The 27,076-nt window shown below is 36.4% G+C and overlaps 1 protein-coding gene across 3 annotated transcripts in view; it reads right to left on the bottom strand.

Moving 5' to 3' along the window:
- GPD2 (glycerol-3-phosphate dehydrogenase 2) overlaps window positions 1–27,076 on the bottom strand; it is a 138,807-nt gene that overhangs the window by 65,049 nt on the left and 46,682 nt on the right. For all 3 annotated transcript variants that reach the window (XM_058549003.1, XM_058549002.1, XM_058549004.1), the window contains exons 3-6: window positions 21,401–21,572; window positions 6,630–6,754; window positions 5,264–5,361; window positions 3,844–4,007 (exon numbers count right to left, since the gene is read on the bottom strand). In XM_058549003.1, coding sequence (XP_058404986.1) covers window positions 3,844–4,007; window positions 5,264–5,361; window positions 6,630–6,754; window positions 21,401–21,572 — 559 coding nt within the window. The remainder of the gene's footprint in view (window positions 1–3,843; window positions 4,008–5,263; window positions 5,362–6,629; window positions 6,755–21,400; window positions 21,573–27,076) is intronic.

Here is a 27,076-nt window from a genome sequence, read left to right as displayed (position 1 = left end):
TTGGATGACTGGAATCCAACTAGAATGGCACCAAAGATCTACTCTGGGAACAGGAAGATTGAAGTCAAGTTGAGAGGAAGACAAAATAAGTTCCTGAGGAAACTGGCTCCCCCCTACAGCTGGTTCACATACTTTCCCAGCCTGCCAAGATACTCATGCCTGTCATGCTTTAAATACTTCTTGCTGACTTGGGAGAGTTGCACTAGTCACCACATTCTCTACCTGGTAACCCCCTTATCGATGGTAACAGCCATGGACAGGGTCCAGCTGGACTCGCTGGTGGGAGATGGCAAGGAGCACATAGGAAACACTAGGATAAGTCTCAGAAAACCAGGGAGTGGACTACATGTTTTCTCTAACAGACTACAAAAAGAAAATATAACCTGGTATGTCACTTTCTATCCCAACTTTCATTTCATGTAGATTTTACTGAGAAATTTGATATTTACTTTGTCTATACTGAAAAAGATGGTAGTTATTCCTCCACATGTGTGAGTTTGTTTTTCAGTGGTTAACAACAAAATCTGGCAAGGGGTCATACCTATGCCAAGCAGAGAGTAGCCACTATAATTACTACATTTAAAAGTATGTGGTCAAAAGATACAAACTTTCAGTTATAAAATAAATAAGTCATGGAGATGTAATGCACAACATGGTGACTATAGTTCATAATACTGTATTGCATATTTGAAAGTTGCTAAGAGATTAAATTTTAAAAGTCCTCATCACGAGAAAAAAAGTTTGCAACTATATGTTGATGGATGTTAACTAGATTTATTATGGTGACCATTTCGCAACATATACAAATATTGAATCATTATATTGTACACTTGAAACTAATGTAATGTTATATGTCAATTATATCTCAATAAAAAAGATAAAAAGAAAAAAGAAGTATGTGAAATTTATTTTATTACGGACTTTGGTAGAGAAATAGATTTTGCCTTAATCATATGCAATGGTCATCACTGTTTATTTAGGATGAACGGTTCTTATGAATAATTAAGAAAATTTATTGACCTTTGTGCATTTTGGACTTCAGAGGGAATAACTTACAGCCCTAACATCTGAGTGTTGAAGGAATCTTAAAGATTGTCTCAGTCACTGGTCCAAGTTGATGGTAATGTTTACTAGTTTGTTCAACTATATTTTCAACCTATTAAATTTCACTTTTCACTGATGCTGAAGTAACTATATAATGTATTACTAGTGAAAGTTTTTAGTTGGCAAAACTTGCAGCATTTAAAAGTTCTTTTAATTGCTTGTGCCACTTTTTCATCATAATCAAGATTCTCCCAAGGTAGGAGTTATAAAAATTGCTGTTTCTGTTCACTTTAATGTGGTTAATTTTATGTTATGTGAATTTTATCTCACTAAATTATTTTTTTAAGTAAAAAAAAATTATTTCAAGCAGCCCAAATGCATTTTTAAATCATTTGGTTGACTGTTATACATTCTCACAATGGTTATTTAAGGAGAAGAGTATTTTTTTTTCTTGTTAAGAAAAGTTTCTTTCATAAATTATAATGTTTACATATTGTTTGCAATGGTAAATGTTCAGGAAGTATTTTTTCCTGTCTGAAATATTTTGGTAGCAGGATGATAATGCTATTTTTCTGGTCAAGGGGTAAGGCATCCCTTTCTTTCTCTGAGCACACATTTACTGCATTTAATTTCTTTACCTATACACGTCTTTCAACCTTATTTCTCTGTTCATATTTAGTCTGCTCATCATACTATTAGGTAAAACAGGAGTTGTCCTATCTATGAATACAGTTGTGAAACCATAGAACTACACTTTGTTTCACATTGTTGCTTTGCCTTACCTTAAGCATGACATGGTTAGGCCAGTATCATTTCAGAACAAGGTTAAAAAAAATTATTTATTTCAAATGACTAGAATATAATTATTTTTACCCCTTCCATTCAAAACTTAAGATTTTACAATCAATTTTCAAATAACAATATGAAATTATTTCAAACAATAATTTTTAAATTTTTCAATAGTCTCTGCTAAACTCATAATTTTGCAACCTGTAACAAGCTATAAAAGCCAATTGTAGATTTAAAAAATTCTTCCTCCTCTTGATTCTAATAGGATAATGCTTCTTCTGCATATGTGACATAGATTTCCCTTGGTTTCTCTATGGAGAATTGATAAGAATCTATAATTCATAACAATATCAACCAATATAAAACAGATATCACAAATTCAGATATGACGTCAACTAATAGTCCTCTTAAGGAGATTCAGATACGCACAAGCAAAAAAATTAATAAAAATAGTTAGTGCTCGATACATCACATGGTCGAGGAAATGACCAAGTATTTGAGAGGGTTTGTGCAGGAGAGATTAGCAACAAGAGGCAAAGGGCAGAAACATTTTCATGTCAGGATGGGCAGGGTGCCATCTGCAGAATGCCTTCTTACTCCCAATCACCCGATAAACTACAGTGGATTAACATTAAGGGTCTGATGCAGAAAAAGCAAATTTACAGTGAAGGTTGTCCTTTAACATGTAGGCTCCATCAGAGGCACCAAAAAAGTAGGTAAGTGCCCCCCCTGTGGTGTTTAGATGCTGGAAGGCACTGTAAACTATGCATTTTCTAGCTTTTAATGTTTGTCTAAGACCCTTAACATTTTTCTAATATTGTCGCTCCTAGGACATTTTCTTGACTTTGTCCCCGTTGCCCTCTATGCACATATACATTTTGCATTCATACGTGAAAGCCTGACAGACAGCTAAATTTATTCAGAATTTAGAATCTGAGAAGAGGAAAAAAAAGGTGGCGGTAGCCTTGAGGATATCCCATAATATGAAGCATAAATATCAAAGTCTCCTGAAAAAAAACAAAACAAAACACATTTCTTCATTCTAAGAGTTTAGATATCTAACATTAAATACAAAAGATCACATAATAGGGGTAAAAAAAATACTCACTGAGCTATAGAATCTAAACCATCCTTTGTGTCACAAAATTTCTAAGACTTTTTGAACATATACAATTATCTGTGTCTAGCTGTTTCCTTAGAAATGGATATGCTCGGACTATTTTTCAATCCCATACACCCTTTAAAACCATTATAAAATTTCACAAACGGCTTTCCTGTTTTGTTTTGTATTGTATTGTGGTCCATCTGGAGATATATTAAGTGGTTAGTTCCTTCATATAAAAGTCTACAAAATTATATTGTTCACACACACAAAAAGAATGAACATTGAACACATGACAAATGAATACTAGATAATGTCACTGTTAGAAAACATCTAACAACAATAAAATAAGCAATAAAAACTGAGAGTTTGGTTTAACAGATGCAACACTCATCTACCTTCATCACATAAATTATTCGTTCAAGACTTGTGTCCTGTGGAAAATACAAACATGTCAATTTCAGCCCAGGGGGCATTTTTCCCCAGGTTTATAACCCCTTGAAAATAGAGGTTTCATCTAGAAAACCTAACAGATCTTCACCTCTTTTCAACATTATAATATATTCATAAGGCAAGTAGTCACTAGCAAACATATAACAAATTAAATGGCATGAGGATGGGGTCCAAATTCATAATGATGGAAAATGGACCAAACCAACCATGAGATACAAAGTAAAATCAAAGAAGAAAAGGAAGATGCAAAAGCAAATGATATTAAAAGCAAAACACTATGGGGAGTTTTTCAGCTAGTATTAGAGAAAATGGTTAGTATATGTGTATACGTGTGCATTTGTGTGCTGTGTAAGATTAGCATTAAAAGTAAGGATGGGAAACGATCTCCTTTAGAATATACTATAAGGGTCATGAGTGAGAGAAAAGTATCTTGTTAAAAAGAAAAAATCACATACCATCATAGTAGACAATTGCTCCCACCAGTTTGTCCTTCTGGAGCATTGGGAAATGCTCAAGGGCTCTGGATTTGCTGAGGACATAACTGCTTTTCAGGCAGTTACTTCCTGCAACCAGATCATATATCTTGATTCCAATCCAGTAGTAAGGTAACTGCCACCACCTACAGCATAAATAGGGGAAAAGGTTTATTTTTTTATTTTATTTTTTACTTTTTTGCTGAGGAAGATTCACCCTGAGCTAACATCCACTGCTAATCTTTCTCTTTTTTTTTTCATATGTGAGCCACCACCACAGCGTGACCACTGACAGACGAATGGTGTAGGTCTGGGCCTGGGAACCGAACCCGGGCCACCGAAGCGGAGCACACGGTACTTAACGACTAGGCCACCGGGGCTGGCCTGGGAATGGTGTCTTTAGAAACAGAATATAACATCATTGAATGTCAGTTTAAGCTGTAAGATAATTTTCACTTAAGAAAAGCAAAGTTTATCTAGAAGTGTCTTGCAAAAGAAACAGAAGAACTGTAAGACTGTTTATGACACCAGCCTAGCTGAATTATATAAGTAAAAGAATCATGAGACTGTAAACGAATCATCTCTAGGACAGTGGTTCTCAACCTGGCTGCATATTAGAATTCTCTGGGGAGCATCAAAAAGAATACAGATGTCTGGGCCTCACGTGTCTAGAGACTGATTTAACTAAACTGGGGCAGAGGTCTGGGTGACTCTAATGTGCACCCAGGGGAGAGAATTGCTGGCTTAAGATGTCCTAAGAAATCTATGATAAAATATGGACAAAAGTTGTAAAATCTGTTTCTAAGTCCCCACAACACTCACGTGACTAACAAAGCTACATAATCCACTTTTTCATACTACCTGTATTCCAACTTAAGGCAACTTCACGGATAGCTCTAACAACATTAGGAAAATCGGGTTTTATAATTTATAATCTGATACTTCCAAACCAAATTTCAGTTTTGATTAACTGGGAAATTTAAAATGACCCAAAATGGTTTAAGTTTGGCGTTGGTACATGTCACATTCAGATTTTGCAGCAGGATACTTTTTAGCTCTGCATTTTAGTCTGCAAATGACCCTCTTCTGCTCCCCAGTGCAAACGCAGTTTCTCCTCTATATACTCTCAGAAAAATGGAGTAAGAAACTACTAATCATAAATACAGAAGACAACCTCCTATGCCTTCAAGGCCCAGCCCTTAGAGGTGGGTCAGTAGAGAGCAGTTTAGGAAAAGCCACACTTTTAAATACAACAGAGAAAAATATTTGAAAAGGATTAAAGATTAGGACCAATTAAAACTACATTAAGAAACATACATTGAGGGACTATTTCCATTAAAACTGTGTTGTTCTATTGACTTCAGATAAGCAAATAGTATACAGATAGTATCTAAAGGCTTACTTGTAAATAGGAAGCATTATAGGCAACGGAGCTGATAAATGGGGAGCAATTTCTAGCAGGTTGGCACGCTCATGAAGGGCTTCTTTTACCATCCTATACTGAAAAGCAAAACAGAGAAAATTAGTTTGGCAGTAACAGATCATAATATTTTCAAATGGCAAATAGACACCCTGCCAACTGATTGATACACAGAAACCTCTCTACCTCTGAGCGAGGATAGCTCCCTCCTAATCAAATTTCTAATAATACATCATGCTGTCAACCTCAAAGATTTTTTAGAAACCCTAACTGTATTTGCATAGGAGAAAAACATGCTGTCAGAGTTCCCAGGTGTAAGATATTTTCCTGACTTGAGTTACAAGATTATTGTAACAATTTATCTTGCATTCTCTGTATTGTCCCTTTTCTCAGTCCCCTATAATATTTTCCCATGTAAGAGATAACAGATTGTTCAAATTCATGCTAAAATTTCCTTCTTGCCTCCACGAACCCAAGCAGAGATGATACTTAGGAGTTGCACAGTATTTTATAGATTATAAAAAAGCTTTTGTCTTAACTCCTTTACTCCTCACCGCGCCTCTCTGAGGAGCCAGTACTACTATTATAATACTAATTGTACAAATGAGAAAACTGAGGCTCACAGAAATTGAATGCATAAGCTGGAACGCCGCACAAGTCATCTGATTCTAAATCCTATGCTCTTTTCCTTTCGTCCATCATCATGCAGAAGAGACACGTAAGAAAAAGGGACAGATTCAAAAGTGACAATGTCAAGTTAGTGCTGCCGTGTTTTTCATGTACAAAAAGCAGATAGGGAGTTCAGCTCATTTTTTTTACCCCTCTGGGAAATGTCATCTTCCACACTGCCTTGGCAGTTTTCAAATGGTGGCAGACTGGACACAATAAAGTGTGACATAAGAAAAGCATGACTCAGATCATCTTTTCCTTAAGAATATGTCAGTAACAATACAAACGTATGATTACAGTTGTAGTTAAGAGGATTAATTTAATACCCCTTCCGTATTACAACCCAGCTCCCCTGAAACTCCTTGGGAAATAGCAATTTGGCGGCCACTGGCAAAAAAAGCCCAATAACAATTGTTAAAAGGCAACACATCCAAAAGTGATTTTGTAAATCTGCTACTTGGACATGCCTGTGTAGAAAAAGCCCCTGATTACCCATAAACATAATGCTACAGGAAAGAACTGGCACACCTCTCCTGAAAGATATTCCAGCAAAATACACTAAATAGGTACTTCCAACAGGAAGAAATGTTAAAAGCCATTAAAAAAAAAAAAACTGATTTAATTGGGTAGAAAAAAGCATAGTTGCAATTTTTGTTTAACAACCAGCATACACAATTACCTGCTCAATATCCAACTTCATGATAGCCTTCTGAAGATATCTCACACCACCATGGATCAATTTAGTGCTTCTGCTGCTGGTCCCCGATGAGAAATCATCTCTTTCTACAAGGGCTGTTTTTAGTCCTGTGTAACCAGAAAACCAAATTAACTTCTTAAATTACACAATTTGTATGTAATTCATTAAAGGCACTTCTCCAGGGTAGAGACGATCACAAGAAAAATTACTCTGAACATGGAGAAATTTGTATTCAAAGTGCAATACACTGTCTCTATTATAATGAAGAGATTTTAGTCTCTTCCTGGGGGAAAACTCAACCCAGAACTAGAAGCATATTAAACTGCGAATGAATCACAACTAGAAAATATTACAGTACAATTTCATGGCAGTAACACACTCTGGTGCATTTAGAGGGTCAAAGGAGAGCCTGGAACCCATCTTTAACCATATAGAGTTAACTCAGTGTGGTAACGAAGCCTTCTTCTACAAAACTTACATTCATCATTCACTCCAAGAGTCCACACATAGGCCAGCCCCTCATCTCTGACCTACTATAATGCATCATCAATAAATCCAGACTAGACCTCCTGTGTGCTGGCTCCTATTTCTGGAGTGGTGTTATAGTGGGTATAAAATGGGGAAAGAGACCACAGATATCAAAACAGAAGAAAAAAGAAGAACCTCTGATATTGAGGAGTTTATAGTCTAATTTAAGACATGCAGGCACAATATTGTAGAATTACAAAGGGAAAAACAAGCCAGGACAAATGAACCCAGTGCAGAGTATCCATGAGCAAAGAAAAGAAAATATTCTTTGTAAAGGTGAGGTTGAGCAAAGATAGGTCAGTTCTAGAAGTCATCCCTCTGCTCCTTTCCTTGAGGGTTGCAATAAATCTCTTAGGGATGAAACTAATTTTGCTTTCTTTTCTTGCAGAGACACTCCTGCCTCTTCAGGATTAGGTAAGAGCAACAAGACCACAAGTCCCATACACTGGTTAAAGATGAAATCCAAAATTTCAAAAGACCCAAAGTACACATCAACACCAAGCCGTGAGGAATTTTCATGGGCCGGCATAGTCTTGGGGAATAAGAGAATGTCATAGAATCCAGTCACAATGAGAATATGTAACTGGAGCAGTCTGGGCTCACAACGCTCATATAAGAGAACTTGTGCATGTATTCAACTCAGAGCCATTTATTACATTTAATACCAAAGGGTCGTTTTTATAACTTTTAACAGTTTAAATATCGTACCCAAATGTCATCATAAAATCAGGGCAATTCCCTTGACTCAAAAGGACAAAATATTTGGAAACCGCGGACAGAAAAGTAGAGAACTTTGATTCAAGGGCAAAAACTGCTAATGCTCTAACTAGCAAGCAAAATAACACAGAAATTACAGGTGTCATAGACCCAAGTCTCTCTTTTTAAGCATTTATGCCAGAGAAAGATCTGTAAAATTCTCAACTATGAAAACGCTAGCAATGCTTGGTAAATTTAGTATTTTGTTGTTGTTAGTGCCGAGTCTATTCTGACTCCTAGTGACCCTGTGTACAGCACAGCAGAACCCTGCCCAGTATTTTTGCACCATCCTCTCACCTTCCAGCACTATATCATCCAAGGCGCCACTGCTATTCACAGGGTTTTCACAGCCAATTTTTCAGAAGTGAGTGGCCAGGTCCTTCTTCCTAGTCTGTCTTAGTCTGGAAGCTCCACTGAAACTTGTCCACCATGGGTGACCCTGCTGGTATTTGAAATACTGGTGGCATAGCTTTCAGCAACACAGCAACACTCAGCTGCCACAGTATGACAACCCACAGACAGGTGGTGTGATTCCCGGACTGGGAAAAGAACCTGGGCCATGGCAGTAAGAACACCTGGGCCACGGCAGTAAGTAACCACTAGACCACAAGGGCTGGCTAAATTTAGTATTATATGTATTAAAAACACAGAAAAACATATCAAGTTAGTACATATTTTTGAGATCCTAAGTGCCAGTCAAAGTGTTGACGTTAGAAATAAATTAGGCACGCATCAAGCTGTCAGGTGGCTCCCGGCCCAAAGAGGAAAGTAAAGAGTGCAGCGGGGTTTTATAGGTGCTACATTTGAAAACACAGAGGAGTCTTATCTTACCCCAGGTTAAAAGTTAAATTTAGACATAAACCCCAAATTGCTTAGTCAAGATTACATTTGCAATCTCTTAAGAATGCACCGTCTTGGTGAGCTCTATCACCTTTTCTTAGTAAGTCCAACACAGAGAGTTCTTCTCCCAGCACTAAAATAGAACATTTTTTCTTCACTTGAAGATCAGATGAGGGAGTTGACTTTCAAATGGTATTTAAGAGCCGGATTATTTAAAATATACCTCTCTTTCAACCTTGGAATCACAGTCACGGCAACAAGATGCTCATACATGAGAGGCAGGGACATAGATGGAGAGAAGACAAGCAGCCTCCCATCCAGCCACGGCTCCCCTGGGCCTACCCAAAGGTACCCTACAGGCTGTGGGAGAAGACATCTTAGGCAGTCTCCAGTTATCCCCACTTCCTAGCATGTAGTCCTCTACCCTGGAGTGTGGGCTGGACTAGTGCCTTGCTTCTAAGGAACAGAATACAGCAACAGCGATGGCATGTCACTTCCATGATTAGGTTACAAAAGACCATGACTTCCACTCTCTCTCGTCAACAGGTCATAAGAAACTGAGGCCTCTGTCCAACAAGCCGTGAGGAACTGAATCCTGCCAACAACCACATGAGTTGCTAGGAAGCACTGCAGCCTGCAAGTGACTGAGAGCCAGAGGACCCAGGCTAAGACACACCCAGATTTCTAACCCACCGAAACTGTGTGAGAATAAAGTTGTCTTAAGCCACAAAATTTAGAAGGTAGTTTATTGATGACACAATCACCTGTGTGAATACTAACGGCAGCCAAGGTAGGAGTTTTTAATTGTACCTGGAGATGGAGTCTTCAAGAGAGGCTGAGTCTACAGAAGAGTAACATTCAAGATGGGTGGAGGGGAGGAGGAAGGGAATTATCACTGGCAAAGATCAGCTTAAGCAAGAGAAAGGCAAATGCCTGAAATGGCCCAGTTTATTCGGGGGCTGCTTGTCACTCTGGGGCTGAAGTGCAGGGTGCAAGGGATGAGGTGAAGGAGATCCAGTGGGAAGAATGGTAAAGGCAGACAACAAAGGGCCTTTCATCCACATCAGGATATTTGGATCCTGTCCTGTGGGCCATTGTTTCTCACAAGTAAGTAATACCTGGGTGTCCTCAAAAGAAAAATGCCTCTGAGAACATGGCTACAAATCAGGGATCAGTTTGAGAAGCAAATGCTTCCTTAGAAAGTACAAGATTAGAAAGTACAAGCATCAATGCTTAGTAAAAAGTACAAAGTACAAAGCAAAGGCTTCATTAGAAAGTACAAGCATCAATGCCACATAAGCATGAACTTGAATACTGTACTCAGTTACAAAGTATCCATTTGGAGGAACAAGGGTGTGCTGGTTGATTTTTTTTCATTATAAAAAAGAAATAAAATTGAAATTTTTCCAGAAGTTCTCAGATGTTGTTTTGAGAAATATGATTGTACTGCCTGTCAGGGGAACAACCGAAGTGTTTTAAGCTGCAAAATCAGATTAATATTTTAAAAAGATTTCTCTCCGTGCAGCAGGGGGCCAGGGGAACTGGAGGCAGGAGACCATTTAGGGACCGGTGCCATACAGCATGAGGGGAGCAACGAAGACTCCAGCCTCACAAGGCAGAAGATGGTATTGCAGAGCGATGTGAACAGAGAATTTTATAGGCTTGTGTTATCAGGATGGATTTTTTTTTTTTCTTTCACAAACTGACACAGTGTGAAGCAGGGAACCACTCTAGGAATTAGCAAGCCATCTCAGGAGGATATTTCAGGATATTTAAGTGAGAGCTAACACTTTAAAGCCTCAAAACTGCTTTTGCAAGAATTGGACATTTTAAAGAGTTATTCACATATACTTATGTGAGAAACCCCAGTGAATACCAACAAAAGTTAAAATGGGCTTCTCTGTCAAACCAGGCTGTTTTTCTTGTCCCATTATTTCCAGTGTCACATCATCAAGCTACCCACCAGAATTTCTGGAAATGATACTGCTCCTTCCAGAGCAAAAATACATAAAAATTTAGTCTCTAAAGATATAGCTAAATTGATATATTAAAGCATCATGTAACCTAATAAGTATTACCAAAAGTTTTTGGAACCACAAAACAAAAAAATAGATACTCTAAAAAAAGAAAATATTTTAAAATTTTTTCAACTGCTATTATATGCTAAATATTCTAGATTTCTCATTTTTCTTGGAATGAGAATGATGGAATGAGGGAAGTGGAAAGTAATGCAAAATCAAGACATTATTAGAAGTTATAACCACTTCTCATAAATATATTCCTGAACTGATTAACCAACTACAGTAAAGAAAATGAAATTTTTAAAAGACTCAGAATGATCTTGCATGGTTCTGTTATCTAAAATGTTCCCTTCTGTTTCACTTCTCAAAAATCCAAACTTTTTTGCTCCCCTCAAAAATTACTGATCTGAAATTAACAGCTTAGTTTTCTGATATTTTAAGTATAAAGTGAGGAAGTGAAAAGAAGGTACTGTTTTATCTTCTCAAAGAGAATGAGCAATATTTTTAAGTGGCATTCAATGCTAACATTTTGTGTTCTTAGCTAAAATAATTGAGTTTGAAGGACATAAAAAATAATGTACCCAGGCGTCAAGAGACTACTCCTGGCTGTGGATCTGAGGCGCTGTGGAAGACCTTTCCTCAGAGCAGAAAGAATGACCTACCCACATGCCTGGCAACAAAGGGCTGGCCTCTCTGCATTTCCGGTAATTTACTAGTTAAACTAGTTGAAGATTTTATGAGGAACAGTTTTTGTTTGTTTTTTCTCTTTTTAGAAGTTACTTTTTAGGGAAAGTAATAAGCTCTATCATTGCTAAGATAAACCAGAATATTTAGGAATGGTATTTTATTTTTTGTCTTTATTATCCATTGCTTTAATAAGTATTCTCAGGATTTTCATGACAGTGGTAAAGTATTAATATTTAGAATGAAATTACTCTGAAATTCTTAGGTGGAATAACAAGACTAGTTATAGTAGAAGAATAAAGACAACTTGAAATCTACCTTTCACTCATCTTCAGCCCATCTCTTAGCAAGTTAAAATTGTATCTTCCAGGTGGGGCGAGGGGTGTGGACTAAATACAGCCCTTTACAGCTTTGTCTTTGCCGACCTGAGTGAGAATGTCTACCTACCAAGCACTTCCAACTAAACCAATTTGTGGATCAGGACAGTTGGGTGAGTAGAGAGGGATAATTACCATCTAAGGGGAGGCATGGTACGACATTTAACTTTCACAACATGAAACAGAAGTATATTTTAATACCTTTTACTGATTATCTTATTATGCATGAAAACATGCTCAATATAATAAATGCGGAGAAGTAAAAAGAACAAAATAAAACTCTCTTGCAATCACACCACTCAGAGATAACCAGAGTTGACATTTGGGTGTTTAAACCTTCACATTATCCATGCATGTATATAGTCACATATGTACATTTTTACAAAAATAGGATCATATGATACATTCCATTTTTTTTAATTTAACATTATTGATTGTAAACATCTCTCCATGTCAATAAATATTTTTCTACCATTTAATTTTTAATGTGTGGATACTATTCCATTAAATATTTACAATGATTTATTTATTCAATTCCCTATTTTTGAATATTTGGGTTACTTCCTATCTCACTATCACAGATAGTACTGCAAGATTATATTTTCATTTATAATGTCTGCATCTTTATTTCATTAGAATAAATTTTCAGATATGGAATTATTTAGATATTTTTAAATAGAAAGGATAATAATCCCTATGAAATAACAGAGGCACCAACCTAATGACACACAAATCAAAAAATTTAGAAATTCTGTACATTAGTACCATAAGCAGAGGTATTAAAGCCACATGCCTCATGAAGGAAAAATGATGTAGTTTAAGGAAAGGGGAGTTTATCTTTCTTTTTCTAGAAAAGTTTTGGGCACTTATTTTTGGATTTCAGAAAGCCATTGCCATTAATAAGTGAAGGGACTAACCCAAAGGCTGAACATTTTGCGTGAGGATCAATTTCTCTAAAAAATAACACTCCTATAAAGCTGCAAAGTAATCCTGGCTTGTTAATCCTCACAACCAGAGCTCTCTGCTTTAGCTAGTATTTTCTAACAGTGAATGTGAGCATTTTATAGAATTGTATAATATTGGATATTATAGAAATATAGAAATAATACCTATTTCTATTTTTATATTAGGAAACAGATAAACCATTAATGGAGATACTATGTTAAGTTAGAACATATCATTAACATACTTTGTGCTCCTTAAGTACACAAGTGATTATGGAGGCACAAAATGTATTAAGCCATAATATTAATTGTAATAATACAGTTTTGGGGGAATAAGGGAGTTGACGTTGTTGTTTAACAGCCAATGTTCAAAGAGAAGAGGAATAGCCAAACAACATAGAAGGATAAAAAGAGAGAATAACACATCACTGGCTTCCTAGTTACAAAATCCAGAGGTAACTAATGTTAACTATGAAAAATGCCCCATGTATCTTACAAGAAACTTTCTATGCTTATGAAAGTATAAAATCTATGTTCCTTTTTAGTTTTAAACACAAATACAATTAACAAACTCATTCTTTGCAACTTGTTTTTCAATTTACAATACACTTTAGCCATTTTCCTGTAAATACTTATAAGTCTCTTTTCAATAACTGAATATACCCAATTTATTAAACCAGATACCAATTTTTTGCTATTATAAATATTGTTATAAACAAAATTTTGATCAATATGGCATTAAAGTTCAGCTTTGAACAAGTCCTCTTCTCCACAGAGAAAATTACATATATATATATGTAAATTATATATAAATATATATATATTTAAAGGACACAGTTGACTCAAAAATAAACACTCCATGGACCAGAAATGTAGGAGAAACTCAGAGTGGAGTATTCAGACCAAAAGCCTCTGTCTTGCTGGGCTCTGGGTCTAGAAACAGGCAAGGCAACCAAGATTTCAGTTCCCGAAGGGTAAGAGGAATACAAGTCTCCCTAGTAAGAAAAGGTAAAGAAGCCAGACTAGCACTTGAACGCTGGGACTTAAGAAGGGCTCCACCTCTGTGACTTAAGAAGGGCTCCACCTCTTGTGAAAGGAGGTTGAAAGGCTTCTCTTGACCACTGTCTAGGGCTGTGGACTATCTTCTGGGTCTTGCCCAGGAGGCTGGAAGACAGACACAGCCTGGAGAGCAGCACCTGAGCCAAGGCACACAGGCTGGCTTGGCAGTTGGTCTACGGGATGCCCAATATCAACACAGGGCAGGAGACTCAATTTGGCTCCGGGAAGTCTCTGATGGGACTGGATGGTGGCAGCAACTATATCTAGAGAGTTAAGGATATGGAAACAGAAAGAGATACAAAACTGATTTAATAGAAAGGGAAAAAAGGAAGAGAAAGAAGCAAAGTAAAAAAGATAAAGGTAAAAAAATACCAAGTAAATGCATATGGAACCAAAATAAGTGGAAATGGATCAAATTCACCTATTAAAAGATAGATTCCATCTATTAAGTGTAAAAAAAAAAAGAGTCCAGCTACATGCTGTTCATCACAGACATACTAAAACAAAAGGATATAGAAAAGTCGAAAACAATATGAAACAAACCCTGTCTGTTTGATATGTTATAAATATTTCCCCAATTTCACATGTTCATTATAATTTTTCCATAAATTTTAATTTTTATGAAATCAAATTTAGCAGGATTTTCTAAAAGGAATTTGGTTTTATTGGTGTCATGATCAAAAACATCTTTCCTACTCCATTTTTTTAATTCACACACACTGTTTTCTAATAATTTTATGGTGTTTTGTTGTTAAATCCCTGACCCACATGAAATACGATAAACAGAATATATACATACACATGTATATATACATAGATATATATTTATACACATATATATATATATATAAAACTTGGGGAAGTGTATACTCCATCATCATTTATTAAATAACCAATAATGACAAATTTGAAATGCTATCTTTACCATATTCTAAATTTTATGTACTTAGATCTATTTCTAGAGTCTTACTTTTGTTCCTCCAATCTCTCTATTTCCTTTAGCAAACTATTTTAATTAAAGTAGCTTTAGCAGACACTTTAAAATCTGATAGATCTCTACCTCATTTATCATTACTCCTTTTCAAAATTAATGTAGTAAATCTCATAGGTTTATTTTTCCAGATGAACTTTAGCACAATGTCTCAAGCCCCGCCTACAATCCTGCCAAAGAAATCACTAAATTAATTAAAATTACCTTAAATTTCCAGATTAATTTTAATAGGACTTTGCAATCTAGTCTAATTAGCAGTGTCCGGCAAACAGCAAACTTTTATCTACTGCAATTCTACTGTCCTGAAATAGGATTTTCTCTTCCTTCATGGCGGGAGAGGGGTGGGGGTGGAAGTGGGTGAGGGGTAGGGACCTATAATTTCCAGAATGCGCTGTCTTTCAACGCTCTCTCTTTTCTGCATTTTGTTCTGCAATGCACACACCTCCTCCCTTTCACAAACCTCTGCTTACACAGAAGAGCATTATTACCATCCTTCATTTATATCTGAGAAACTTGAAGCTCTCTGTAAGGTAACAACACTTGTCGAAGGTCATGGAGCTAGTAAGTGATGAAGCCAAGATTTGATCCCAGTTCATTCTAATTCCATAACCTGTGTCCTTAATCACTATGGTATACTGCCTTAGACTTGAAGAAACTTTAGTAAGAATTCAAGAATTGCTAGCCACATACCATTCATAAACTAAAAGTATATATATATGTATTTTTAAAAAAGAGAACTACAATTAATGTTTTCTTCCAGCAAGAGGCAATCTTCTCTGGAATTTGAGTAGAAGCCGTAAAGGTTAAGTTTATAAATCAGATTTTTAAAATGCACTAAGTACATATAAGCAAATGTGTACTTGTTACATACATGTAAAGTCACATAAAAGAACAAAAATAACTGAAGAAAACACCTTGGAGAACCCTGAGAGAGTGAACATATTTATCAGTTTCTCCTCCTTCCAGCTTTGGTGGCAAAGTGCCTACAGCTATACTCCAAGGTTGGGCTTCTGCCCAGGAACTGGACACAGTGGTGTTAAGCAGTGAAGCAATTGCTAGTGATCCTAGAGACCTACAGGAGAATGTGAGGAGAATTATGCATATTATGTTTATCAAATAATATTCCCAAGTGAAAACTGATTCCCAAGAAAATGCAGATGGTAAGAATGCAAATAAATGTTCATTATGAAAACTTCATGACTTTTTCTCTTCCTTCTACAGTCTTTGTTTATCCATTACCAAAATTGCATTTGGGCAAAGTATTTTATCAAAAAGCTTGTGCAGGGCCGGCCCCGTGGCTTAGCGGTTAAGTGCACACGCTCCGCTACTGGCGGCCGGGGGTTCGGATCCCGGGCGCGCACCAACGCACCGCTTCTCTGGCCATGCTGAGGCCGCATCCCACATACAGCAACTAGAAGGATGTGCAACTATGACATACAATTATCTACTGGGACTTTGGGGAAAAAAGAAAAAAGGAGGAGGATTGGCAATAGATGCTAGCTCAGAGCCGGTCTTCCTCAGCAAAAAGAGGAGGATTAGCATGGATGCTAGCTTAGGGCTGATTTTCCTCACAAAAAAAATAATAATAATTAAAAAAAAAAAAAAAAAAAAGCTTGTGTAGACATTTTTATACAAGCCCTTTGACATCTAGTAGTTCCCCGAAAACTTTGATGTCCTGAAAAATCTAATTATTACTGGTAACTTGAAAAGATCACAGTAATTTATTTTTGTCAAATGTGACTAAAGATTAATGGATGCAATCAGGAATAATTTGGTAAAAACATATCAAATGCACAGAAAGCAAAATTTGCTGTTAAGTGAAGCATCAAATATAATAAAAGAGCAAATTCCATGAATGAACAGCAACAATGCACAATTCATTAACCAAATGCCCACGATTATTTCACACTTCAGAGGGCTACTGATATGATCAGAAATTGTAGTAAAAGGATAAATATAGATTAACTTCAGCATCTCTATACATTTTAATTATAAATGCTACTCCCAGAGGGCTTCCAGAATAATAAAAGAAATACGAACTAAGGTTTATCCATCCCTTTTATAAATCATAATTCCATATACATAAAATAAGACATTCAGTCAATTACTTTAAAAGACAGCAATCAATATGCCAAGAGATATTAGCTGTTACTAACTATAAAAATTAAAAATCTGGTCAACATTCAGGCTCTGGAAATTCTTATCTCCTCAAAATCATTGTCACCATTATCATCACTATCATCACCCACAGTCATCTGCTAACGCACTAGTTAATGTCCTGATCACTACTGAATGTCCTGCACTGCCCAAAGGAAAGATGCATTCAGCAAATACTAATAAACTCTAAGTTCCTTGAGGGTAAGGCCACATCTTGGTAGTCTTTGTATCCTCAGAGCTGGTTCAGTACTTGACTCACAAGCAGTATTGCTTTAAATAGGAAAAAAAAATTGGACATAGCCTAAGGAATCATGAATAAGAACATCCTTGTGATGAATTTTTCAGCCATTAAAAAGAATGCATAATGTTATTATAAACTAGTGTTACTTCAACTTACAAAAAAAGAATGTATACTATATACACATAAAGATTGATTAAATATACTGTTATTTGAAAGAGACACTGCAAAATAGTAACTTCAGTATGATCTTGTCTATGTTTTTAAAAAGATAAATCTAGAAAAGGCACAAAAGTGAGCACAGGTAAGACTTTTAAAAAGGAGAAAAGGAATAAAAGGCACTTGATAGTGGTCGCCTTACTATTATTGCACTCACAGTCCTTCAACCCACTCGAACTCTGCAAGGGAAGCTGCCTTTCCACCTTCCCTTACCGCCCCCCTACCTGTCCTAGTCTCCATTTAAACAATCCCCTCTGCCTTCATAGTCTTTTCTCATTTTCTCCCTCTATCACTGATACCCAGTCAGTTCTCAATTCCAGATTCTACCCTGCTGTGTATTTTCTCTGCCTCCAATCTGAGCAAAATACTGAACATACACGTACACACATCCTGTGTTGATAACAAATTTACATTTATTAATCTCAGTAAAGTAACCCTTATTCCCTAACACATTCTCCATAAGGTAGTTCTAAACCTTTTCTACACTGAAGTCCCCCTACTCCTATCCATCAGTAGAATATCTCACTTTGTTTTTGTGTGTTTAAGAATAGCTCTTCATGGTCACACAAGCTCCCTCTTTCACACCTTAGAAACTTTGCCCTTTGTTTCCATCTCTGAGAAATTTCTCTTACCTTCCTGCTCAAGCTAAGATACATCTTTGATGTCTCATTCCTTGTATTTTCGCAAGACCTTGTCCACATGTGGCCTCATTTACTTGCATATTAAAGTTCTCCTCCTGCATAGGCTTTTCCCTCTGAGTCTACAGAAACAGTCAGATTGCTCTTATCTTTAAAAAAGAAAAAAGAGGGAAGGGGGGAGGGAGGATGGCGAAAGGGATAATTTGGCGCATGTGTGTGGTGATGGGTTGTAACTAGTATTTGGGCAGTGAACACGATGTAATCTATGCAGAAATAGAAGTATAATGATGTACACCTGAAATTTATACAATGTTATAAACCAAAGGTACTGCAATAAACAAAAAATTTAAAAAAAAAGTTAGAATTGTATGAAAAACCTGAAATGACTAGCTAAAGTGAGATATGAAGTGGTAAAGTACATTACTATAGCTTCAATTTAAGCATTTTACTTTACACATGGTATTTCTTTTAATATTTTGAATTGTTATTTTTTCTATTTCAACAATTATTTTTTCTTAAACACATTTAAAAGGCTGATGTGTTATTATTGTCATTTGCCTGTGTGTGCGTGCACATGTGCATGTATGTGTATTGAATGTTATATTCCCCATTAGATCAGTTTGGATGTGAATTTTCTAAGGGAATTTAGTTTAAAAAACAATTATAAGATTTTTACATTAAATTTTAATCTGATGCCTTTATAGTCTCATTTATCAAATTATTACAGATAAAATTATATATTAAATTTTATATATACAATTATTAAATATATAACTGTTAAAATATGAAAAAAAAGAAAAAAGAAAGGAAGGAAGGGAGGGAGGGAGGGGAGGGAGGAAAGAAAGAATGAATGAATGAAGGAAGGAAGGAACAAACAAACAAATGAAGGGAAAAGAAAAGAAAAGAAAAAACAATTCTGGCATATGTAGCTCCCTTCCTTATATCCTACTACACCATCAAATTACCTCCTGTCTATTTCATTTGTCTCTAGACCTCTTAAAAGTTTATGCCCATGCATACTCCTTCCTATTGCCTATCCATTCCTTATCACCAAACCTAATGCTCTTTAGTATCTCAAAGTGGCCTATTCAATAAATACCACAGGCCTTTCCCTGGCACACCAGACCCAGTCCTGCCTTTCCACCTGTCTCTCATAGTCTCCCCTACACAGCCTGGATGTTCTAAATTGAAACACGTGCTGCCTCCCACATGCACTGACTCCATGCTGCTCCCCCTGCATGTTCCCTCAGATTGGAACACTTTCAGCAAGCAATGTTTGCTTATTAAAACTCTACCTATGCTAAATAGCAGCTTTCTGTCTCCTGACCATTCTCTGCAGGTATGAGTACCCTCACCTTTACATGTCCATAATGCCCCCAAACCTTTTGAAAGGCCCATATTCTCTATAACGTAATTTCATCTATACAAACACGCACTACAGAACTGTGAGCACCCTAAAGGCGCCAACTATATCAGTCATCTTTGTCTTCTTCTGTGGTACCCTGCACCCTGCTGCGCATACAATAGGCACTCAGTGAATATTTGCGTAACTGAAATAAAAAGAATTGCTATATATTCCAGTACATAGCATGAACATAACTGGAAGATACCAATAAATATATTTTTCTGAATCCTACTGGGGAAATGATCCTCTTTGACATAGAAAATTGTCACCTGGTAAATTCTAACTCCTGGGATTGGGTAGTCCCAAACAAGGCCTCCTATAATGTTGGGAATGTGTCCTCTCTTTCCACTCTCCTTCCCAAGTCTCCAGGGAAGAGACTTGAGTTCAAATACCTTGAGATACCTATAACTGTTCTTTCCATCTGCTTTAGTATGTCCAAGGATAACCTGGCTCAAATTATAAACCATAGATGGAGACAGGGAATTATATGAAAATTGGGGTCTGTCTGGCAACAGAATAGATTCCAGTGCCCATATTTTGAATTTACCATTATCTAGAAGTGACAAAAAGGACCTAGTTGTGAAGTCTACATGGATCAAAACTTAAGTGTGGGTCCCGTGCAATCATAGTAAATCTAGGGCATTTTTTGTTTGTGTGTGCCTAAATCGCATTCAATTTATTTCATTCCTGTAAGAGTAAATTCTACCAGATATGTAAGGCAACTAAATCTAGGGTGGCTGTGGTAGTAGCTTAATCTGAGGACTATTCCACTTAATAAATTATTATCATTGAGTACGAAACTACAATGAATATTGAACCTTAGATAGTAACTAAAAGAATCCAGAGTCTAAATTCCTTGCAGCAGTACACAGCCCAATGTGATGCATCTAAGGACACCATAAAGGATGATTTCTCTAGGACAACTGGTTCTAAAAGCTTTTTGCCTTCAGGTTAATAATGGCAGCTCTAATACTATCTACAATCTATTGAGCTTCTATTTTGCGTGACAAGCACTGCTTTAAGTCCTCTTCATGCTTGTACATTCTATCCTTACAACAATTGTTTATTGAGAAATGAGGAACCTTAGAGAAATTAAGTAATTTGCCTGAGTATGTGCGTGTGCGTGTGCGTGTGCGTGTGCGCGTGCACACACACACATCTGATAAAGTAGCTAAGCCAGGATATATAACCAGATTTCCTCGACTCCAAACTCTACACTAATGACCACAGGAAAAAGAAACAAATTATTTTATTAAATATACCATATATAAGAGCATTAGTGTTCCATACTAAAATTTCTTTCTTTATGTGTCGTGTGTCTATTTTTCAAGAACTTTTCAGCATGTCTTTCCTAAGGCTGGCTAATAGAATAACTGAGACAGGACTATAGGTTAGAAACAGTCTTTTCCATTACTCATTCACATAAACTACAGTTTCCTAAACTGCAGTCTGTATTTTACTGGAAAAAATAATTTTAAGAGATACAGGAACAAAAAGAATTATTTTAATAGGTTAATTCATTTTAATAAACCTTTTCTACCCTTCACTGACATAAATGTAATTTCAGGTGATATGCAAATATTTTTATTTCATTTAGATGCATTTACTTTACTATGTATTAAAAAAAAATAACCAGAACATCAAATCAATGAATTCACAGGAATATAAAGTTTTCTTTCTAAATAAATTCATTTAAGTGTAAAAAAAGAGTTATATTTAATTTTAAAATTGTGCAAGTATCTACATTAAAAAAATGTGAAGGTGCTTCGCAAAGGATGGAAAATTAGGAAATGCAACAGAAATGTGACTTTACTAGCATAGAGTGCATACTGTGTTTATACTGGGGAGGAAAGAGAAAGCTTTATCCTCATTACATCCATCCACAGCAGGACTCACCTCTGGTGACAGCATCTAGTGCACAGCCACATCCCGTTGCTCCTCCTCCGATGACAAGGATATCGAATTCGGACATGTTTTGCAAAGTCAGTAGCTGAGCTTCTCTGGAAGGAGGCTCCCTGTTAACAGGTTCTGAAATGTTCTCTGCTGCTTTAACATAGGCCAGGTTCACCTGATGGAAAAGCAGACCATTTTCAGTTGTTCATCCAGAATGCCAATTCAATAAATTTTACAATATACTAAAAGAAGAGATTTGCAACGGAGATAAAGAATACCAGGGCTAGACCATAGTCCACAATCCACATGGAGTTATAGGACCAACTGCCTTGGGGGAAAAAAAAAGTCCTTAAAATTCCAGGTGTATTTTTTTTTTTTCCTTGAATCATAACGATTGAGTCATGGAACACTTGATTTCAGATTCAGTATCTCAACTGGTTGTTTTGGCTTCATATACAGCCAAGTTCAATTGTTTCCCACACCGTACAGCAATTCCCAAATACCTTGCCTAAAACAATTTACAGGAGAACATAAGGAAATGTTTTCTCCAGTAGCAGCAATTTGTTCAAACAATATTTAAAAATGAAAGGAGGAGGAAAAGCACTTTATGACTTTCTGCAATTTCTTAAAAGTATATGTTCTTCATTCCTTAATTCCCCTGATAAAAATATATTCTAGAGTTTGGGGATCTAAAATTTAAGTCAGTACAACTAAAAAGAATCTGTTTAACAGAATTTATTATCTAGTTTAAATAATCAGCTAAGGCCAATGGAAATGATATTTTTCAAAGAGTTTAGTCAGAGGCTTACCTGTTAAATGTTTTAATATAAAATTATAGATTTTATATATTTAATATACATGATTTCGATTTTTGAAAGCTTTTACAATAATATAATTAAAGCCAGCCATAGTCCCCCTAAAGAATAATGACCATCCCTATTTCTAGTTCTTTCATTAAAATGTAATTTATCATCCTGAATCAAAAATGATGCTGATCTTTAAAAAAAAAAAAAAGTAGTTGCCAGAAGTTAGAGTCAAAAGCATAGAAAAATAGATAAGTATCTGCTTTTTTCCAAAAGGCTAATTCTAGTTTCCTTCACTATACTGAACAGTGCTGGCCAACGTTGCTCTAATAGTTAGTTATCCACAGATATGTGACTTCTATTTTCTTTTCTTTAAATCACAGCATCAGCACAATGCATAATGGCAGTGTTTTTCCCCTTCTGCTGTAGGAGCCCCATATGAAGCTCTAAACCCCAAGGCCAAAGCTTGTTCAAGAGAAGGTGATCTTAAGCTCTGACCAGGAGATTGTTCTGATAAGTGATTTTTTAATCACTTAAATAAAATAAACCAAATTGCTCTTTACAATTGGATTTAATTATTATGTCAATTGGATTTCCATAAAAATTTATATCTAGAAGCCACAGAGCACATGGAAAGAAACCTGAATTAGCGTCAGAGGGTCCTAGCTTAGGTCTTAGCACTCTTGTTTACCAGTAATGTGACTTTTGAGACATTCTCTCAGGGCCTTGGTTTCTTCATTTGTAGAATGGGATAAAACCCCTGTGATGTCTCTATCTCTACATCTCTGAGTGGTCTTCAGTCTGAATGGAATAGTGACAGGACAGTAGTTGGTAAACTATAAAGTATCACCAAAGAGTTGTTCTTGTTATTAAATAACTTGATTCCTTAAAAACATATAAAAGGGAACTTTCAAAACATATTTTACTAAGTAACATAAAAACAAAAGGCTATAATCAGGTACCATAATTTTTCAGGCTATTAATTCAGATGCCAAGCCACAAAAATCCTATTCTCCTTTATATAACTCCTCCTAATTATCTGCTAATAACCATTTCTCCATGTTCACATTTACATACATTGAAGGTAACAAACTAAATATATGTAACTGCTAGGTTCTGTGGAGAATATAACATCTTAACTCATGGTCTTTGCCTTCCATCATCTAATGAGAGGAAAAAATATATACATATATATACATATATATAGTATATACATACATAACAAGTATGTAGAAAAAACAAATGCCAAAATAGAGAGAAAAAAGACCAGGCTATGACTATCCAGATCAGGGAAGGAGAGTCTTTTTATTTGAAGATTTCAGTTGGGCCATGACAGATGGGTAGGTCTTGGACATGAGACTGACAAGTGACTAAACCGCCAGAGCGTTTTCACACATCAAAAGAATTTTGCTGACATTTTCTGCTTGGTAAGTTTTCTAGAAATACTTGAGAAATAAATTTAAGGACTATATTATGATATAGTTCATTAGAACTTCATAATACTAAAAGCTCCATATTCTACTCTGCTAACAGGAGATAACTATGAATATTAAACTCAACTGAATTTCTTCTTCAGCAAGTATGCTCGATCTGATGGGCATCTCTCATGCCTGTGGGTACCTCATTCCATTGACTACACTGTGTCTCCTGTCTTCATCCCCTGCCTCATCGTTCTCACCAGCGTGCTCTAATGTGTCTCATCTTAACAAAAAAAAGACACCTCTTACATATGTTTATAACCACCGCCCTAAAAATTCTTGAAAAACCTGTATACTCTTGTTTTTCCTACTGCCTCCTCACCTCCTACACACTCCTCAACCCACTCCTCAACTCACTCTAATCTGGATTTTCACATACACATCAGCGCCACCATCACCACCACCAAAACTGACTAATGTCCACTATGTTGCTAAATCCAACGAGCATTTTTCTTCCCTCATATTAGTTGTCACCTCAGCACACAACTGACTGTTCACTCACTTTGGCATCTGAGAGACGATCTTCTGAGTTGATCTCTCTCTCTCTCTCTTTCTCTCTCTCACCTCTTTTCACCACCCTCTCCTCTTTTCCTGTGGATGTCCCTCTACTGCCCAGTGTAAACACAGAGGTTCCTCTTGGGTCTGTCCTATTCACTCTTCTCAGATCACTAAAAACTCTCTCTCTAGAGGATCTCTTCCACCTCTATATCATCAGATATCTTTTATACCACTCTGACTTCCAATTTCGTTCCCCTGTTCCAGAACCCAGATATCAAACTACCTACTCACATATATCTCAAAATTGAACTGATGACTTTATCTCCCTAAACCTCTTTCCCTTCAATGTTCCTCGTCTCAGGAAAGGTACCATCTAGTGGCTGTGCCACTCTCTTAAGTCCCATATCTGATCCATCACCAAGTTCTATCAATTCCACCAGCTACATAATTCTCACATCCAGTCATTTCATCTTCACTGCCACTTTTCAAGTCAAGGTATCTTCCCTTTCCCCTATACTAATATGATATCCTCCTACAGGTCTTCACACATTTACCATGGCTCCTTCCAAGTCATTCTCTACACCACAGCTGGGGTAATCATTTTAAAACCCAATAGAAGTCATTTCCACGTGTAAAACCATTCAAGAGCTTCCAACTTAATTTAGGTTAAAGGTAAGCATCTTTACTGTAGTTTCTAAGATTCTTTACAGTCTTTTAGAGTAGCTTAAACTTAATGAAAAAATGGACAATACCAAGTGCTGGTGAAGATACAACACAACTGGAACTCTCTTATATTGCTGGTGAAAATGCAAAGTGATACAGCCATTTTGTAAAACAGTTTGGGAGTTTCTTACAAAGGTAAACATACATGTACCATACAACCCAGCAACCCCCTCCTAGGTAATGACTCAAGAGAAATTAAAACCATGTTCATACAAAAACCTGTAGGCAAATGTTTACAGCGGCTTTATTTGTAATTGCGAAAAATTAAGAAAAACTCAAACATCCTTCAACTAGTAAATAACTAAACAAACTGTGGTACATCTATGCAATGGAATAATAATTGGCAATAAAAATGACAAACTCCTGATGGATGCAACATGAATAAATTTCAAATGTATTATGCTAAGTCATGGGTTGGCAAATTATGGTTTTCCACCCAAATCTGGCTGCCACCTGTTTTAACAAACAAAGCTTTATGGAAGATGGCCACCCCCAATCATTCATGTATAATCCATGACTGCAGTCACAGAGTGGAACAGTTGCAACAGAGACCGTATGGCCTGCAGGCCTAAAACTTTTACTACCTGGCCCTCAACAGAAAAGTTTGCCCATCCCTGTGCCAAGTGAAGAAAGGTACACTCAGAAATCTACATATGACATGATTCTGTTTATATGACATTCTGTAAAAGCAAAAGTCTAGGGTCGGAAAACAGATCAGTGATTGTCAGGGGTTTGGGGGTGGGGGAGGGGAAGACTGACTACAAACAGTAGAAGAGAACTTTTGAAGATGATGGAAATGTTCTATATCTTGATTGTGGTGGTAGTTACATGATTATATGTACTTATCAAAACCCACAGAAGCATATATTATAAAGGATGAATTTTACTGCATGTAAATTATACCCCAAACAATACCTCAATAAACTTGACTTAAAAAAATACTAAGTAAATACGTATACAGCAATTATGTGCCAGGCGCTATTATAAAGGTTTCACTTTTTTTTACTCTTTTAATCCTCACAATAACCCTAAGTTAGGTACTATTATGATCTCCATTTAACAGAAGAAGTAACTGAGACACAGAGAAGTTAAGTAATCAGGTGATGATTATACAGCTGGTATATGGTAGAGTTGGGAATTGAACCTACATAGCCTGGCAACCAAGTTTTACATTGCTACACCATACTGACTGTACATATAATTGAAAAAAAATTAAAAAACAGACTAAATAGTTATAATAGGATGAGATATCCCCAGCTGTCAAATGCAGAAAGTTTTTGTTTTTTTGGTTCGGTTTTGTTGTGGAGGTTTTGCTGAACAGTCCTTCCAAAAAAAATTTTTTTAAATATATGGCACTATTGAGGGTAATTTATTTAATTTCTGACACTACATTTAAAATAACACTTTATTTTTGTTTATTTTTTCATAAAAGCTGGAAAGTGTTACAACTGAGAAGCGAAGCACCAAGTTTATTTTAGAGGCAGTAAACACAGCCTAAGGCCTTACTTATAATTATGACAAGAGAAAGACTCATTTTGGCTTCATATAGCTTTGAGTCACAAAAACACATCTGCACTCTACCTTCCCCAGAATATGTTGACTGAGGGGAAATAAAGAAGAGAAATGCAGCAGGAATAAAACAGCACTGGTAAGTAACAACAGGCTCTAAGAAAGGAGGCCTTTGTGCTCCAAATCTTCCCAGATCTGCCCTTTCCCCACCTTTCTTTTTCTAAGGCAGTTTGATTAAAGAGCAATCTGGGAGATAAGCTCCATTAAGGGATTGATCCAGAGATTATGGGAGAAGCCTCGGAATGGCAACACGCCCTACACCTCCTGAGAAACAAGAACTCTCATGTGTCCTGAGGAGACCCCTGACCCACCATCACTTACTCATCCAGTCAATACTGGAGGCCATCAAGGATTCTGTAGACTACAGGATAAAACCAAAAGATAAAGAGGCAGTTATAATATTGTTTAACAAGCAGATTTATGATAGAGAAGAGGCTACAAGAGCCACAGGAGGCACCCCTAATCCAGATTGAAAAGGTTTCCTAGAAATTATAGCTAAATCAGGTCAAGAAACACTAATAGGCATTAGCTGGGTGACCATACCAGGAAAGGAAGTAGGAATAGCATATGCTAAAACCAGAAGTCATACTAGCATCTTTTCTTTGGTC

Source organism: Diceros bicornis, chromosome 10 (genome assembly GCF_020826845.1).
Source record: "Diceros bicornis minor isolate mBicDic1 chromosome 10, mDicBic1.mat.cur, whole genome shotgun sequence".
Taxonomy (NCBI): Eukaryota; Metazoa; Chordata; class Mammalia; order Perissodactyla; family Rhinocerotidae; genus Diceros; species Diceros bicornis.
This window is presented reverse-complemented; position numbering and strand designations above follow the sequence as displayed.